The sequence below is a fragment of the Gigantopelta aegis genome, chromosome 14 (assembly GCF_016097555.1).
Source record: "Gigantopelta aegis isolate Gae_Host chromosome 14, Gae_host_genome, whole genome shotgun sequence".
Taxonomy (NCBI): Eukaryota; Metazoa; Mollusca; class Gastropoda; order Neomphalida; family Peltospiridae; genus Gigantopelta; species Gigantopelta aegis.
Window position 1 is genome coordinate 37,783,159 of NC_054712.1, and position 19,532 is coordinate 37,802,690.

The following is a 19,532-nucleotide window of genomic DNA, read 5'->3' on the forward strand; positions in this document are numbered from 1 at the left end:
GTTTAATGACAACTCAGCTACAAACGGAGAGAGAGAGAGAGAGAGAGAGAGAGAGAGAGAGAGAGAGAGAGAGAGAGAGAGAGACCGAAACAGACAGATGAAAACAGACAGACAGACTCCCACACACAGAGAGAAACAGACAGACAGAGAGAGAGAGAGAGAGAGACAGAGAGAGAGAGAGAGAGAGAGAGAGAGAGAGAGAGAGAGAGAGAGAGAGACAGAGACAGAGAGAGAGAGAAACAGACAGACAGAGAGAGAAACAGACAGACAGAGAGAGAGAGAGAGAGACAGAGAGAGAGAGAGAGAGAGAGAGAGAGAGACAGAGACAGACAGAGACAGAGAGCAAGAAAGAGGTGGACAGAGAAAGAGACAGAGAATGAGAGAGATGGACAGAGGGAGAGAGAGAAAAAAAAGAGAAAGTGAGGGAGGAGAGAAGAGTGCAGAGATAGGAGAAACCACTGCTGATGTTACGTCTGCCGAAAAGTAGTAAGTAATATTTCACAAAGAACAGTTCATACATACTACTTTCATGTACTATTCATGAAGCACTGGTTAGGACTGGGAGGGTGGGGGGGGGTGGGGGTGGGTAGCAATGGAACAGTCCGTCAGGGACAATCAATCCCACTACCCACGACACCTCAGATGAGCACTCTATCAGATTTTTTTTATGTACACTATAGTATAACATGTAAGATTATATGAACCCCTGAAAATGGAAGGTAAAAATCTAAAGAATTAACTGTTGAAACACATGCAAGCTCTGCAAAAAGTTTTAAACATATTAAGAAATATGCGTAGTGTAAAATACAGTTAATGAAGGTATTAATGAAAGAATTCAAACAACGTTTTCACACTGTAGGACAGTATTACATAACATCATGTATTTAGCAGTCAGACGTTTAGAATCTCTGTGTACATCCAATGTAATAAGCACTATAGTGTGAAGAAAGGAGTATCCACATACAAAACACAAACCTGTTTGATGGCTGTTCAAACAGATAATGATTCAACTAATTTGTAACAATCTATCTAATTAGATCTTTACTTTGGGGTAAAAAAAAAACCCCATTATATTGGCACAAATTTCCACAAGTCAAATGTTTTATTAGCATAAGTGAAATGCTTGTTTTGTAATAACGTTATCAAGATAGTTCCACCAATATACATAATTATTGGGAATTCATGATAGAAATGAACAGTAAAATGATCTTTTATTTAGAATTTATTCATACAAGGCTAATGAAATATCACTATTTATACAACCCACATGAATGTCCCAAACAACTAATATAATGCTTTGGACAACCAGATTTTGTTACAAAATTTCTGAATAACATTAGTAATGGTTATTCTTAATCAACCCAGTTCAAGTTAGAATTTGGATAACCCCACTGTGTTTGCAATATGTCTACATATATAACATTGTGTGATTTTGGCATACTGAAAAATACAGAAGGTGTATCCAATAAATTGTGATGTATTTCGAAGTTGTTACTCTCTTCAAAACATTTGGCATGCTCGATTGGCAATTGTAGAAATTCGAATAATTAGAATCTCAAACGAACTACACAAAATCTGACCAGATTTCGGCGATTCTCAATTCAGAGATGGTTTAAGTAGAATCAAATATGGCAGATGTTAATATTTACCTGTGTGCCCAATATCATGTTCACTTTTCTGAGTTGACACAATTCAATATTCTTGAACTTATAGTTTTTAAACACTATGGCATATGTTTTACTATTATAGCCGTTGTTGATAACTGAAATCATACTTTACTTAGATTTTATGGTTTAAATTATGAATTTCTGTACATTCAAAGTTTTTTGGGGTCATCCTGGTGTTTTTAACATCACACAAAATACATTTATCATATTTTTAAAAACACACATGCGTCTGAGGACTAACAGTTATGGAGTCGAGTTTTAGTTTATTTTTAGAGGGTATATATTTCACCATTTCAAAGTCACAGACTCATGTGTCACTCAATTGTAACTTTATCCAAATGTGTCACAGGTTTGTAGATTAACTAAACTTAGTGTTAAGCTTCACAGGTTGAAACTAGGATATGTCCCTTCAAAAGTTTATAAATCATAACTTTAAAGCACAACAATTCTTAGACGAGTTATTATGGACAAGTTATCAATAATTATATCCATTCAGTGTTATATGCAAAATATGCAGTGCTCCAAAACAATGGTGGATAAATTTTAACCTACCAATCTAGGGCTTTTGTTTTAATTTAGTTTGAAAGGTGAAATTTTAAGAATAGTTTTCAGTGAATTTCAAAGTCACAATCAAACACTCCCAGTGATAAAAAATATCCGTGGACATGGAAAATCCTAAAAACTTTAGTCCTGAAAAGTAGGATTACCGTAAAAGAACAAGAACAGTTTTGGGGCACTGCTAAAATGTGGAATTCCAGAAATATTACCATCATGATTTTCATCTCATTACAAAATAAACTACAGCCAAAACGGCTCAAGTACTTTTGTCATCTAGGCCGTAAATAAAACACTTTGTATTGACATTGTAAACATTTAGGGAGAGGTCTTAACATTGGCATACCAGCCTCGGTGGTGTTGTTGTTAAGCCATTAGACATAAGGCTGGTAGGTACAGGGTTCGCAGCCCGGTACCGGCTCCCACCCAGAACGAGTTTTAACGACTCAGTGGGTAGGTGCAAGACCACCACACCCTCTTCTCTCTCACTAACAACTAACCCACGGTCCTATACAGACAACCCAAATAGCTGAGATGTGTGCCCAGGACAACATGCTTGAACCTTAAATGGATATAAGCATGAAAATAAGTTAAAGTAGAAGAATAGAGCCGGATCCCAAAACCGATAATATGGTGGTGATAATATTGTTTAAACCAAGTAGCATGGTACACTACTTTAAAATCTTAGGCAATGGATCTTGGTTTAAATTATTTTTTATGTACTAGGTAACACGAATCTTTAGTTAGGATACATTTATTTAATAGTATTTGCATGCCAATCAGTTCTGATGTTGTTTGTAACTTTTAATTTTAGAATGCACAGTGGTTCACCATGTAACTAATTGGTAGTTCACATGAATTTAAAGTTGTGTCACCCAGCAGCATAGCGTGGGTTGCCAGCGCCCGGGGCAAGGCAAGTATTGTGCCCCCTAACCAGTGGACCATTAGCACTTCCCGAGTCCCTTCCCCAGTCCAGAATTTTGCATCCAGGGCAACCATCCCAGTGGCCCTGCCTGTGCTACGCCACCCATGTCACCCACATGCAGAAAAAAATGACAGTTTGCAGAAAATATTGTCCCCTGAAGTAGCTAACTGTATTAACAGACCACCGTAATACATTGTGTATTATATACAGTACATAAATGACCTGGCTCCACATTTATAAAACGTGTAGAATCTGACTGAAAGACTCGAATAAGAGTCTGAGAAATTAATGTCATGATCATGCCCTACACAGCCGTACATGATTAGAGAATCGAGTCTAACACTCTAAAAGTTTTATAAGCACGAGTCCTGTTCTGAGCTACTCCCTATTGTAAAAGGTTGTTATGAGACACTCCCTTAAACAGATGACTGGGCCTAACCTAGCAGGGAGGGGAGGGAGTGAATACAAAAAAAAACATCCCCTTTTTATATAGCTGGAGAAATCCCTATATTAAAGCCAAGCTTTAGATCTCAATAATTTAGGTGCAACAAAATAAAAAAAATTGTATTCTGAGCACTCAAGGTTTTGTTTTTTTCACACAGTAATGTTATTAACATTTGTTAAAAAGAGTTGTAGATATTCAAAAATGCAGTTCAAGTTATGTTATCTAATTAAAGCTGAACATTTCAATGGTTTTGAGTGAAATGTTTCGAGGTTGGCACATTTCTATTTAATTTCGGCGTGATTATTTAGGACACATATATATACATTGTATATTGGGCATATATATTTCATGGCACAATGTTTATCACCTTGACTTCTGTACAGTCAGAAGACCTGCCCCAAGTTCAGGTAGCAAACGTATTGCTAACGTTCGCAAACTATTTGATTGGTTCCAAAAGTGGTAATTGTAGAAAACTTAAGGTGTTTTCTTTTTTAAGAATACTTCACTTGTACTCAAACAAATGCATATTCCCCTAAGGATAGTAGTCTGGTTTGAACATTCCAACAGCCGATGGGATGGCCTAAAATTCTTCTATTGTGTACTCCTTCCTGTTCTAGTCACGCGACTGTAATTTCCTTCTTTTTCCCTCGCTGTTGTGATGCGGAAGTCTTTCCGTTTTTGCTCTGTCTTAATCTGAGCAATCTGTCCTTTTCTCTTGATTTAATTAAGAGTTTATTGCATGACCAGAACAAGGAGTACCCAGTAGAAGAATTTTAGGCCATCCCATTGGCTGTTGAGATGTTGGAATCAAAGACTACTATCTTTAGGGGAATATGCATTTGTTTGAAGATAGTTGAAAAGAAATCAATTTACTGTGTAGTGTAAAAGTCAGTCTAGCAAACGTTAGTGACAAGCGGTTAACTGAACTTACACCTGATTTATGCCTTTTAAGCTGCCCCATGCTATTTTGCACTAGGTGTGGCTCTGTGTGGTTACTGCATGTTCGACTGGATGCACATCACAACTATTTGGGACAGCATGGATTATCGACCATGAGAACGACATCTATTCCGTAGTGCTCGACAAGCTCCATGAGAAAGCTGCGGTCACCGATGGGGTCAAGGCCCATGCTTTTCATGTGGTCCGAGGTCAGCTGGCGATCTTGAGAACACGAAATATCCAGGAGTGTTTGGAATAAGCGATCATTCAGCTCCGTGAAGAAACTGAAAGAAAGAATTTATTTATTTTAAAATTATTATTTTCAATAAATATAATGAAATGTAATCATTCCCCTCTCCCCAAATTTTTTTTTAAAGATAAACAAATTGGAGAAAACTTGGAGTGTTTTCTCTTTTATAGATACATTACCTGTCCTCACAAGTGTACCTCCCCCCCCCCCCCCCCCCCCCCCACGCAAGTGGTCTAGTCCGAACAGGTAATGTGAAAAGAAATAATTTATTATAATTTGAAGGAAAATTTAATTTCTGCTAAAACAATTGTTAAACTGTAAAGAAAACTATTTGCCATCAAAATTTAAAATAACTATACTACTATATTATGGGCTACTTAACTTTCAAATTGACAAACTACCTATCAATCCTGTACCTTTGCTTACTGGTCACCCTCCTAATTTCATTTTATTAATCCATTTATACATCAACACATGAAAACTATTTAAAGTATTTTGGGTGGGTTTAACAGTATGAATTGTGATTGGTTTATGTGTGCAATAGTATAAATGTCTTACTGAGATTTCTCTGACACTGTACGAACATGAAATCTAAATTTCCTAACAGCATGAAATAAGAAACTGACTCACTTTGTGAAAAACTCTTCCTCATCAATCGCTTGCTGACTGTAGCCAAGTTCTTCCATGGAAAATAAATGTGCTGACCTGTAAGATAAAGTATAATAAGTCAGCTACTTGTTAATTACAGGCATGTTTTAGCAGGACAGTACTTCCGAGAACAAACCATGTCAATGTTACACTGCACAGCAAATACACTTTTAATTTATTGAGAATAGTTAATCGTTAATACCCGGTAGCTAATGATATCTGAAATGGGGGGGGGGGGGGAGACACAGCCTCTAGTCGGGGGACACAAGCCATATTTTTATTTCTATTTGCTTCTGGACCAAGCAAACACATTTTTATCTTCGAGTGGGGGAACACATCCCCCCCCCCCCCCAAAAAACCCCAGTTCATACAGGCCTGAAATTACATGTTAATTATTATATAGTGATCACAAAGCGTTTTAGCCATATTTGGGTTCTGTTTTTATGTTCTAATGTTATGGTACAATTGTACTAGTAGTAGGACTAGTAGTTTTTTAACTATGGCTAGCCCATTTTGAAAATTAATGATCCCATATCTAGTGGATTTTTTGAAAATTCTTGCAGCCATGTAATAACAAAAAGAGAAGTAATAAAAACCTTTGGTTGTTGAGTCTGGCAAACTTTTCGTGGTCGGCGTTGCTGAGTTTAATTAGACCACAGAGGGCAGGACTGTGTGCGTGAATAATCTGGTTGTCAACGTAAACATCAAATAGATGAGTCTTGCATTCAAATATTTTCTCTGTCGTACCTACAAGCAAGGAATTTGAAAGGTGAAAATGCATAAGAAAAAGTAAATAAAAATGGATGAATAAAAAAGATCATTTGTTTTGTTTAACAACACCACTAGAGCACATTTATTTATTAATCATTGGCTATTGGTTGTCAAACATTTTGTAATTTTGACATATAGTTTTAGAGAGGAAACCCGTTATATTTTTCCATTAGTAGAAACATCTCTTTTATATGCACCATCCCACAGAAAGGACAGTACATACCACAGCCTTTGATATACCAGTCATTGTACAGTGGCTGGAAATAGCCCAATAGGCCTACTGACAGGGATCAATCCTAGACCGATTGTGCTTCAAGCAAGAACTTTAACACTGGGCTACATCCCACCCAATGAATGGATGGATGGATGAATGAATGAATGAATGAATGAATGAATGAATGAATGAATGAATGAATGGATGAATGAATGAATGGATGAATGGATGGATGAATGAATGAATGAATGAATGGATGAATGGATGAATGGATGAATGAATGAATGAATGAATGAATGAATGAATGAATGGATGAATGGATGGATGGATGGATGGATGGATGAATGGATGAATGGATGGATGAATGGATGAATAGATGAATGAATGAATGATTGAATGAATGGACAGATGGTCGGATAAACAAACGAACAAACAAATGAATGAATGACTAACCAAAACAAATGAGAACAAACAAATGATAGAATAAATTAATATAATGTTTAATGACACCGTGAAAAGATAAAAGAAAACCATCTGTTAATGACTAACAGACTAGGATGGCAAAGGCATGATGGCATCAATGTAATATGTCCTGGTTAGTGAAAATACTGAATATGATTAGTGTTAGATATAAATAAACTGGATTATAATACATTCTTACATGCAATGTATGCAATTTCACTTTCTAAAGACTCAATGTCTGCCACATTCACGTAGAAGTGTGGTCGAAGGTCAAAGCTGGTTAACCCTTGGATATTATGGTTACCAAGACAACAGGCACAGTATACTGAAAAACAAATTTAGAACCTGGCATTTTAGCAATCATCAGTGCTACTTCTAACTAAAACCACTTTCAGTTTAAACACCCACCTCACCATATTATGACATCCTTTACTAAATAAATGCAAAATACAAACAAAACTAGTTTTAATAAACTCACAATCTCGCCTCACCATATTATAACATCATTTATCCTAAATGTTACCCACAATACCCATGTCATAAACTCATTTAATATTTTTTTGCTGTCTGTTTTTTGTTTGTTCAAGCCAACAAGACCTATATACATGAGTGTAACATTTTGATATCATTTAGTTAATGTACATAAAGTCAAACTATATGGTGATGATGTTATATTACCGATGAAGGTGACTTTAGAAGTGTGTTTTACTAAATATTGAATTAAAATGTTATTTCAGAAGTGTTATTGGATAAATAGAATTCGCTACTCGTAGTTTTTTTATAATAAAATATCAACTTTGTCGCAATAAAGACTCGACAAATACCGATTAACATAAACTCCCTTGATATGTTCCATATTTAAAAACCTTTGCGACAAATTCTCTATTTACTAATGCAAAATACATGTGTACAAACACACCTACAGTTTTAATAAACTTACAATCTCACCCAAAATACCTAAAATGTTCTATCTGTATGTTCAATTGGTAAAAACATTGGTCAAAATATAAACAAATAAAACAACAATACTTACCCAAATCGAAGAACGGTGTCTACTCCAAAAGGATGAAATTACATTTGTCTTAATTAGTTTATCCTACTAGACTCTATATTTGATTATTCTTTTGTTAATCGGTCTCTAAATTTTGTAGTAGGAGATCTGAGCTCATGAAGCAATCTTAGCACTAAGATCACCTTAAGTGCATGTGGTAGTTATGCACTTCCCGCAAATGTTTTATTTTTGACCTCAGGCTAACGCTTTCGGTCAAAAATGACATTTGCGGGATCAAATAGACAATAACACCCGCAAATCTAAAAACTCCATATGGTTATCTCCTAATTATGTGGTCTTAAAGTGCTGTTCCAGATGTATGATGTATTGAGCTATATCAATCAATATATTATTTAATATGATTAGAAAATTAAAAAAAATTATATACCGGTATATTTTCCATTTAAAAATATTCCCCTGAAAAACAGAACCAGCTGAATTCGTTTCGAGAATTTCCGTAAGATTTGATCCGTGACGTCACGAAGGGAACCCCTTTCGATAGTCGGCGCCATTGTTCATTGCTTCTTTTGTGTTTATTATGGTTAAACGGAGTGTTGTTGGCGGCTGTAGCAATACAAAAGCCGATAAATTTAGTCTTCACACATTTCCTAGTAATGTTGCTGTGAGAAAGCTGTGTGTGAATTTGATTAAAACAACGTGGAAATACTGGACAGGAAGAAAATGCCGGAGACCGTTGCGACAGAAGACACTTTAGTTTCGATTCGTTGTCGGCTTAAGCGAGATATGGGAATACCATGTGTTATGGCTTTTAAAAAAAGATGCCGTACCAACAGTTTTTCTGCGACACAAAACAAATGACAACAAGCCGACGCCATCCACACCGAAACGACCTTGGGGTGCATATCGTCAATGTCCCAAATTGCGTTATGCTTTCAACTCCGGTCAGTTTATTTTCTCATGCACGGTTCGTGCAATCATCGAGATCCGATTTGTTGTTGTTTGCATCTCGTTCATTTGTGAGATTTTTCTTTACAGTTCGAGAACATTAAAACAATAAAGTACAGACAAGTAAGTATCTATAGCCTACAAAAATGTAGGGTTTTTTGGTAAAAAGAAAAAAGAAAAAAAAGAAGCTAATTTTGTATGCATCTTAGAAAACAATCGGATCAGAAATAAATGACTTGTAAATTCCATAGTATGAAAAAAGGCATTCCCTGTTAAACAGACTATAAATACATTAAATTAATTTTACTATACCTTCCCACAGAGAAAACCTTTTTTCATACTATGGAATGTGCTATAAGTTATTTATTTCTGAGCAGACTGTTTTCACAACTGCACACAAAAAATAGTATTGTTTTGTTATTTCCAAAACACTTTTACTCTTCTTTTTTTTTTTACGTCAAACTAAACTGAAATTATTCACACAAAAAAAACATCTTCATAGATGGATGGGACGGACTAAAAGTCGTTTTTGTTTATTTCTTAAAATTAAAATAAGTTATGTATTTCTGAGCAGACTGTTTTCACAACTGCACACACAAAATAGTATTGTTTTGTTATTTCCAAAACACTTTTACTCTTTTTTTTACGTCAAACTAAACTGAAATTATTCACACAAAAAAACATCTTCATAGAGGGATGGGACGGACTAAAAGTCGTTTTTGTTTATTTCTTAAAATTATCGATATCGGGTCCATTTGACTCGTAGAATTCAAGAGTTATTTATCGTCTTTTCTACTACATCACAAGTATTAGAACATACAGTGTAGCAAAATAATTCGCACGAAAAGCTAAAGAACAAAACAATAATAAAAGTTGTAAATTAGTGGTAAGCTGTCTCCACGACCATTTTCATCGTCAACTGTCAGGCCGGTGGTTCGTCGGAAGATGTTCCAGGTTCAAACTGATAAGGCATTATTTGTTGTGTTGCACAAATATTAGTCCAGTCGTCATTACTACACTATTCATCATCGAAAGAAGAATCGCATGATCATTGAGCTTGGCAATCGCTGTCGATCCCATCTCGTGGTTGGTTTCTGTGAAGCGCGTTCCCTTCGTGACGTCACGGCTATTTACAGGCAAAAAAATTTTACCGAGAATTTTACTCGGTCGTTTCCGGCAGTGTTCTACGGGAGTGATGTTTTAATACTTTTATGGGGCATTTTCGTAATTATTGATTTACATATGGGTGTAAAATATTATTGCAATGAATTAAGAAAGCATTTAATTGTGGAATTTGAAATTTTAGTGTATAGTCTGGCACAGCACTTTAATCTTGCACAACCAAATTAAATTTTAAGGTTTTGAAATGGGACTGAAGAATAAGGTTACTAAACAAATACGAATCCACCTCCAAAATGTAGAAAACATGAATCAATTTCTCTTTTCATGAACATCTAACCTGACCTTAGAACCTATGGCTTCTTTCTCCCTAATCCTTATTGGACTAACCCAAATATCTCAACAGCCAATCAATTGAAAATAATCATCATTCATATCCTGGGTTCAGAGGTCAGGTTACATGTAAAAGGAAATTAAATTTTAAGAAAAAGGAGGAGAGAAATGTATAATTAGTTTTTAAAAAAGGGGTAAAAACAAGACTTGCCTCTGTAACAGACAACCCCAATAGGTGGCGGGGAAAAGAATAAAATGCGTTTCTGTAACAAAGCAAACTTCCAAAGAGTAAATATATGAGTTGAGAAGAACTTGATGAACTGATTGAAACAGCCAGCGGGGTGGGTAATCTGGTAAATGAGAAACAAATAAAGTTTAGATTTTAATAAATAAATTAAACACTAATAAAATTTCTAAACTTGGCTAGTACAGATTATGATTGTTACTTCACGAGGATATATAAAAATCACAAATAAAGTATAAACAAATGACATTTTGATTTTTAAAAATAAATTAAACACAAATAAAATTTCTAAACTTGGCTAGTACAGATTATGATTGTTACTTCACGAGGATATATAAAAATCACAAATAAAGTAGAAACAACTGACATTTGGATTTTTAGAAATAAATAAAACACTAATAAATTTTTAAACGTGACTTGTAAAGATTATGACTTTAACAGGTTATGACTGTTACTTCTCGAGGAAATTAATAACAGACATATAAAATAAAGAATTTAAAGTTAATAATTGAGATCTACAAAACCAACACCATGGAAACAAATGTCACAATATAAAATTTCATTTTGCTGTAAGTTGTAAATAAAGTATGGTGTTTGATTTTTTTATCAAAAGAATTTAATGCAAAGAATTTCTTATTTTGTACCAGTTGAGAAAGTAAAGTTTGTTTTTATTTAACGACGCCACTAGAGCACATTGATTTTTTATCTTATCATCGGCTATTGGACGTCAAACATATGGTCATTTTGACACTGTTTTGAAGAGGAAACCCGCTGTCGCCACATAGGCTACTCTTTTTTCGACAGGCAGCAAGGGATCTTTTATTTGCGCTTCCCACAGGCAGGATAGCACAAACCATGGCCTTTGTTGAACCAGTTATGGATCACTGGTCGGTGCAAGTGGTTTACACCTACCCATTGAGCCTTGCGGAGCACTCACTCAGGGTTTGGAGTCGGTATCTGGATTAAAAATTCCATGCCTCGACTGGGATTCGAACCCAGTACCTACCAGCCTGTAGACCGATGGCCTACCACGACGCCACCGAGGCCGGTATACCAGTTGAGAAAATATATGAACTAAACAAATTATTCATCTCATCAATACAAAGAATCTCTCAAATCAGATCATGATGCTGAGAATACAGTAAAGTTTAAAACAATTCAATTCTAAACTTTTCACTATGTTTTCCAAAATATGTACCTGTTGTATAGATGGTCAATGCTTACATTTATCAGCTACTAAGGCTTCTTAAAAGTACAAAATATAAATGATATCGAAATATACGAAGCTTCTGACAGAAATATGGGAATAATAAAGGTAAATCTCTAAGAAAGAAATTTATGGGGGAAATGGAATAAGAAAAAGAGTAAATTCAAAATTAATTTCTGTTTCACTGCGGTGTACCTTCATCTCTGGAAGAAGTTCATGACTTGGAGTAGAGGGGGTGGAGGCAACAGATGGAATAGTCAGACTGTCAGCAGTTCCATTCATGGGCAGCATTCCCTTCTTGTCCTCGTAAAATGCTTTCAGCGGCACATAGTTCCCAGGAATCTCCAACTGATGTCTGGAAACAGAGATAACATAACAACTAGTTTTGAATTCAAAACAATGTCGGCATAATTATTGAAGCAGAACAAACTTCATAATTGTTTTATTTAATTAACAAAAATAGAGGTGAAATGAAGGCTTTTAAAAATATATCTACATAGTATAGTGTAAACAATAATGATAATGGTATTTTAAGATGTACGTGTATTATTTCTATATTCATGTTTTAATCAAATATTTTATGATACCCCACCAGACCTGTCAACCCTCCCAGATTTCGCGGGAGTCTCCCGCTATTTGATCAAATCTCCCCCAAACTTGTGCAGGAGACAATTTCTCCTGTTAAATGACCATGTGTCAAAATTACCAAATGTATGAAATCCAATAGACTATGGTTGATTAACCAATGTGCTCTAGTGCTCAAAAGAAAGGTGAAAACAATAAAAAAAATTATCTATGAAAGTGACAACTAGGTAACATGTACTTTCTGCACACATTTTCATTTTTTTCAACTTATTTTCGTGCTTATATCCAATTAAGGTTCAAGCACACTGTCCTGGGCACACACCTCAGCTATCTAGGCTGTCTGTCCAGGACAGTGGGTTAGTTGTTAGTGGTGAGTGGTTAGTGAGAGAGAAGAGGGTGTAGTGGCCTTACACCTACCCACTGGGAACCCTGTACCTACCAGCCTTATGTTCGATGGCTCAACCACAATGCCACAGAGGCCGGTATTGAGAGTCGTTAAAACTCGCTCTGGGTGGGAGCTGGTACCAGGCTGCAAACCCTGTACCTACCAGCCTTATGTCCAATGGCTTAACCACGATGCTACCACCGAGGCCGGTTCTGCACACAAATCTGGGTAAAGTAAAGTTAGCTGCGCACCTGACTTGTGTTTCTAGGAAGAGCATGTGTCTGTAGAGGGAGGTGTACGACGTCGACAGGATCCCGACAGACTTCATGCGCGCTCCTCGCTCGATCTCACTCTCCACCTTCATGTTCTCAAAACACGCCAGGCCGAACACACCGTCCTTCTTGAAGTATCTGCAGAGGGGTAGGAAGAAAGGAAGGAAATGGTTTATTTAACAACGCACTCAACACATTTTATTTACGGTTATACAGGCCCCTCCATGCGAGGTGAGCAGAGCCTCGCACTTGCCTCATACTCACCTAAAACTTAAAACTGGCGAGCAGTTTATTGCTCGCCTCAATCGTTTTGCTATAGGCTATTGCTGAAAAAAGTCATGACTTGGAGACTTGTTTCAAATTGTAAACCCATTAAGGCAATATCCTAAAAACAGCCGTTTCGTTCTTTAACACTAAACTATCACTGCAAAAGAATGCATAAACGTTGGTAACGGGTTATTATTATTATTAGCATTACTTACTGCCTCTACATCATGTCCACCAGTGAAAGATTTAGAAAATACCTCTTGAAAAATAACCCTAGTTTTAAAAATCAAAACGGTTTGGACACAAATAATTAGTTATTCAACCACTGAATATATTTCAATATGTGAGTTGGGTAATCTGTCAACTGTTTCAAATTATTAAATAGAAACATTTTGCATGCTTGCGTGAGAAATCTGTTTTCAATATGGGTACATTTTCATCATACACCGGTGGACGTTAGATCGTAGCTGAAAGGGGTTTCCGGTCTTTTGCCGAGATGGCGAAAGGAAAATTTGTAGAACTATCAACCTGATACATTCTAAATAAAGCTATACACAATTTGTTTGTTGTTTATTTTTAATTTTTGAAATTGCTCTCCTTATTTGGTATTTTTCGCCTGGGATCACATTCAGGAGAGCAGTGGATTGCTCTCCTGCTATTTTTAAACGGAGAGGCCTGATTATATGGTGTAGGACATATGGTTAAGGAAACCTGCTGTCACCAGTTCATGGCCTACTCTTTTAGATTAGCAGCAAGGGTTCTTTTATATGCACCATCCCACAGACAGGGTAGTATATAAGACAGCCTTTAATATACCAGTCGTGGTGCACTGGCTGGAGCGAGAAATAGCCCAAATGGCCCACTGACAGGGATCGATCACAGACTGACTGTGCATCAAGCGAATGCTTTACCACTGGGCTAAGTCCCACCCCGCAGAGGAGAAGGAGAACAGTAGATTAAATACACACCCACTAAGACATATATTTCTTATTTCTTCCAATAGCCAAATGAAATTTCAAGCATTTATCTACATAATGCTTTATATTTAATTCATGTTACGGTAAAAGAGTTTTAAAAAACCATGAAAAAGCAGGATGTATATAATTATATTTTGTTGGGGTGGGGGGGGGGGGAAAAAATGGAAGTCTTGCGGGGGCTGAAAACTCAGAACAGTCCCTTTAAGTTTAACTGTATGACAGAGGCCAATAAGACAAGAGTTAAGGATTGTAACTTACACAAAGTCTTTACTGAGTGTGTGTGACCCACTAGCCATGGCCTTGAACTCCACCCCATCAAGGTCAATATCTTCCGGCATACACCATTCAATAACATTACCTAAAGGAAAGAATCAAAACAAAAATTTACAAAAAACAATGAACAAAATTCAGTGAATAAAGAATGAAGTTTTTCTCAGTTATACTGTGAATCATTTTTTGTATTATTTGCTGATTAGTGTATCTAGACCAAATTAACCCTAGACAATCTGAAATTCATGATCCTTAGCAAATTTTGAGAGGTATACACAGATATGAAATATATGTTCTAAATTACAGTATTTTATATATGGACCTGAAAATTAGTGCTACATTTATTAACTGCACCCCTGTTTTCAAACGAACATTCTTCATATAACATGATGTTTTTTATTTTGTTTTTGAGATGGATAGAAAAAAGTTAAAATTTTCCACTAGCTGGTCCATCCGACAAGTACACCTACAAATCTACATGTCCATAAATATTTTAACTTGTCAAAATAAGTGATTTGTTGTATTTATATGTGTGATGTTTCCGACTGATCAAAGTAAAATAGTTTTGTCAACTTTTACTTATCTACCACCAGTGTTTCTGCCAAAAAGAACTTTTTGGGTATGGCGGTATGGAATTAAATATTTACAATGTGTGTGCTGAATGCAACTGTAGTCGATAGAAAGAAAATGGGTTATGTGTTTAGGGTTAGGGTTAAGAAAATCATACAGTAATGATAAAAGTCATTAATTCTGTCAAAAGGTTAACTTAAAATAATAAAATCTATAAAAAGAAACTTGCGTATGACGCCATACCCATTTTACCCTTTGGCAGAAACCCTGACCACCCCAGGGGCCTAATTCACTAAAGTCTTGCAACTTTGCAATCTCACACTGCAATGCTAAAAAGACTTGTAAAGAGGATGCCTTGTTGTCTAGCAGAGCCTAAGAGACCTTTGCACTGAGAGATCACAAAGTTGCGAGAGTTTAGTGAATTAGGCCTCTGATCTAAATGTAAAACTTTAACGCAAACATTGACATCGTTGTCACCCCCACCCCCAACTGCCATCGAAAAAGTAATACCTAAATCTCACCTTCACAAAACAAAAAGGCGAGATAAACAATGATAATTTATTCATGACCTCGATACTTAACATGTCTGACACTTTCATTTTAATTGTTCAGATGTTTTACTATCTGATAAAATATCACTCAGGGCTACCTCTGGCACTCGCCAAATTCGCCAGTTGTAAATTTTGAAAGCAGTTGGCGAATTTTGTTTTAGTTTAGCGAAATAATTTCATGTAATAATTGACTTTTTTTTTAGAAAATAACTAACAATTTCTGCAATTTTTGGAGTTTAATAGACAATTTGGCAAATTGTTTTGCTCACCCAAAGCTAGCACTGTCATTAAGCTATTAGTTGGCTTTTTTTGACAGAAATATTCAGGTGGAACAAAGAAGGAAGGAAATGGTTTATTTAACGACGCACTCAACACATTTTATTTATGATTATGTGGCGTTGAACATATGCTTAAGGACCACACATACATTGAGGGAGGAAACCCGCTGTCATCACTTCATGCGCTATTCTTTTCGATCAGCAGCAAGGGATCTTTTATATGCACCATCCCTTAGACAGGATAGCACTCAGGTGGAACAAGTACATTTCTGATGGCACAGGTAAAATAGCAAGGCCTTTGTTGTACAGGACAAGTGGGTGTTAAGAGTTAATGTAGAGCCCTTATACATTCCTTATCTGTATGGGTCTTCACTTGGGATCACCTTTCAGTTGCCAGACCACAGCACAATATTTGTTTTTCTCGTTCCAACCAGTGCACCACAACTGGTCAAAAGCAGTGGCATATGTGCTTTCCTGTCTGTAAGAAAGTGCATATAAAAGATCCCTTACTACATTAGGAAAAATGTAGCGGGTTTCCTCCGATGACTACATTGTATATGTCACAATTATTAAATGTTTGACATTCAATAGCCAATGATTAATAAATCAATATGCTCTAGTAGTGGTGTTGTTAAACAAAACAAACTTTAAAATTTATATCTTTAAATTCATGCGAACTGCCAATTGGATACACTGTTAACCTTTACAAATTTTCTAAAATTAAAAGTTATATTTCAGGATTATCAGAATTTTATTCACCATAAAGTACCTACACTCTGATGAGGGAGGGGTCATTCGGGCATTATGAAAGGGTGGTTCACCAACAGACATACACCACCCTCTTAATTATATTGATCCTGCCTGTGAGAAGTGCAAATAAAAGATCCCTTGCAGCCTGTCGGAAAAGAGTAGCCTATGTGGTGACAGCGGCTTTCCTCTAACAAACAGTGTCAGAATGACCATATGTTTGATGTCCAATAGTGGATAAGAAAAAAACATCAATGTGCTCTAGTGGTGTCGTTAAATAAAACAAACTTTACTTTTTACTTAATTGTGTTGAACAGTATAATTTTCAGTGTGAAAGAACGATGCACAATTGTACATGGGAGAGGGGATAATGATCAAATGTACAAAAGATGTACAGGGGGGAAGGGAGGTAAAAAAAAACCCCAGATTTTGAGCTTTTGTACTATGAATGGTCCAGGTGTAATTATAATTTGTGTAACCAACAATTGGTTACTTAGGTAAAATTCACAGATAGAAGTTCTGCTTACCTCAAATCTTGGAATATTATCCCCTGCCAGACATTCTATGTACCTAATGATATCATCACTAGTTAAAAATTATGTTGTGTAAAATTTATGCTAGGAGACTAATTAAAATGAATGTAACATGTTTTGTTGGGGGTGGGGTCAACTTTTTTCTTGTTCGATTAAAATTTAATTGATAATATTCTTAAAGGGACATTCCCGAGTTTGCTGTATTATAAGATGTTTCCAACTAATAAAACATTTCTATGATTAAACTTACAATATCAGTGTCTGTATATTCAATGTGTTTCTGGTCGTCTTAATATTTATAAGAAGCCAAACTGGATTTTGTCTTCAAATAATTTAATACGTACGAAAAAAAATAAAAAATTGAAATAAAATGAAATTTAACCTAGTACAAATATTAGAACGATTAGAAACGCATTTAATATACAGCCACTAATATTTTGTGGAGAAAAATATATTTGATATGTAATTACAATCGTTAAAGTCTTTGTTAGTCGATAACATCTTAACGGTAGGGTCAACTCCAACAAGAGCCGTATGTGTTGGAAAGATGCATACCCAGACCACCAACACATACTGATACTTTAGCAAATGAAAAATGCGTAATTTTAGAGTTAATAAAAAACCATGATTATTCCTGCTAACTGGGGGCAGCCATTTTGTTTCGTTTTTGTGACGTCCAGTGGGATAGTTTGGGGTGAAGTGACGTCAGCTCCTGACCATCTCCTGCATGTACAGTGTAAACAAAAGCAGTAATTTTCGACAAAGCGCTTCTCTTTGATCAACCTGACTTGTAAAACAGCATAAATGACGTAATAATATAATAAACTATTTAACTAAATATTTATATTTCAAGTTGCAGTAACAGAACAAAATGGGGTTATAGTATTTTTCTCTGTTAAATAATCCAAAGGAAAAATGTACACTATTAGGCCTATTGATATGCTACATTGGAGCAAAATCGACAACCCACGATACCCAAGTGATAATTTTCTTTTCTTTGGGACTACGTAATTGGTCAGTTCTGTGGTTTTAGATGGAAAAGTCTATTTAATCAGTAGTTTTACAGAACTATTTCCAGTAATAAACCATGTCCATTACAATTTTAGGGGTGACAGGTAATATTCCACAATACCGGTATGTATTTTTGTGTCTAGACAGCTTCAATTAATTGGCTCGTCTGGTTACCAATCAAATACACACCTGCCAATCAGGAATCACAGGTAAAATCAACTAACAGCATAGACCAATTAACTGAGAAAACACTCCGTGTATCATTTCAGTACGTAGGTTAATGCAAGGGCAAAACATTGTTAATTGTTTCGACTTGTAGTGTAGCCACTTTGACAATGGTATTTTATTTTGTATTGAAATATAATATATACCGTATAGTGCTGGATATACTTATTGCTGGCTTACTGGGATGTGTATTATTACAGAACATTGCAATGTATGACTATTTATCATCCCGTAAAAACCAGGTAGATTGTGTTTCTCTAGTTCTAAGGCTCATTCCAGACGTTACGCGTTAAGTATTACATAACCACCAGCTCGCCAGAGGGCGTACTCACTGAAATGGTACAAAATGTCTGCACCCATTATATATAATAGCCGTCACATTTAACCGTTTTATTAACTACTATACGATTATACGTGTTGATATTAAGCAATAATGTGCATTATATATCATTGAATATGCATACCAGGCCAAATACCTTAAATTGGCTTAATTGTCCTCTCCTTTAAAAAGTGCAGCAAACTCAGGAATGTCCCTTTAATGTTTTTGCGATTCATATATGAAAAATAAATTTTTGACCGACAGACAGAATTATGTTTATTAGAATTTAGTTGTATTAGTTAATAATGTTATAAGATGATTCTAGAGACCATTTTTAATTTTTGTCAAAATATTTTCATTTTCATATTTACTGTGGCTCATTCTGAATAGTTTATTTGCTCATTTTACCCCGACCAAAACCGAGCTCGCTAGTTATATTTCTAATACTTTTTAATGATACTTATTATTGTGTTTCATTTTTTAAATTAAAATATTATACATCAGAGGTAAACACGAAAACACAAACCTGATCTTGTATCGAAAGCGACCACAAAAATCGCTACAATATTGTCGAATTCAGTTGTCGGTGACACGGAAGTGCTTCCGCTTATGTTAATAACATCTTTGATTGGACTTGTACTGCCATGTTCTGAACATAAATTTCTAACTTTTTGTCTCTGGATTTCATATTCATCTTCTTCTTCAAATGTCAAGAGAGGCCTTTGATCATCTTCGGCCATTTTCAATGTTTATATTATAATATTTTTATTTGGACTTTAAACGCAAAAGAGTGCTTTCTCAACACA

The 19,532-nt window shown here is 35.6% G+C and overlaps 1 protein-coding gene across 1 annotated transcript; it reads right to left on the reverse strand.

The window, feature by feature from the left end:
- Positions 1–1,960: 1,960 nt before the first annotated feature.
- On the reverse strand, positions 1,961–19,466 carry LOC121387984 (DENN domain-containing protein 11-like). The gene is made up of 9 exons (XM_041519170.1): positions 19,253–19,466; positions 14,481–14,580; positions 12,958–13,116; positions 11,932–12,091; positions 10,497–10,635; positions 7,076–7,201; positions 6,026–6,176; positions 5,412–5,486; positions 1,961–4,815 (listed from the first exon to the last, which is right to left on the reverse strand). The coding sequence occupies exons 1-9, from the start codon at positions 19,464–19,466 to the stop codon at positions 4,617–4,619; spliced, it is 1,323 nt and encodes a 440-aa protein (XP_041375104.1). The 3' UTR covers positions 1,961–4,616.
- Positions 19,467–19,532: the final 66 nt, after the last annotated feature.

What these genes read in the sequence shown, in the direction of transcription:
- LOC121387984 (XM_041519170.1), bottom strand. Translation starts at nt 19,466, where the DNA reads ATGGCCGAAGATGATCAAAGGCCTCTCTTGACATTTGAAGAAGAAGAT. An exon ending in AACTTCTTCCAGAGATGAAG is followed by an intron (nt 10,636 to 11,931) that starts GTACACCGCAGT and finishes CTCATTTACCAG; the next exon opens with ATTACCCACCCCGCTGGCTG. An exon ending in TGAAATTGCATACATTGCAT is followed by an intron (nt 6,177 to 7,075) that starts GTAAGAATGTAT and finishes CCTTGCTTGTAG; the next exon opens with GTACGACAGAGAAAATATTT.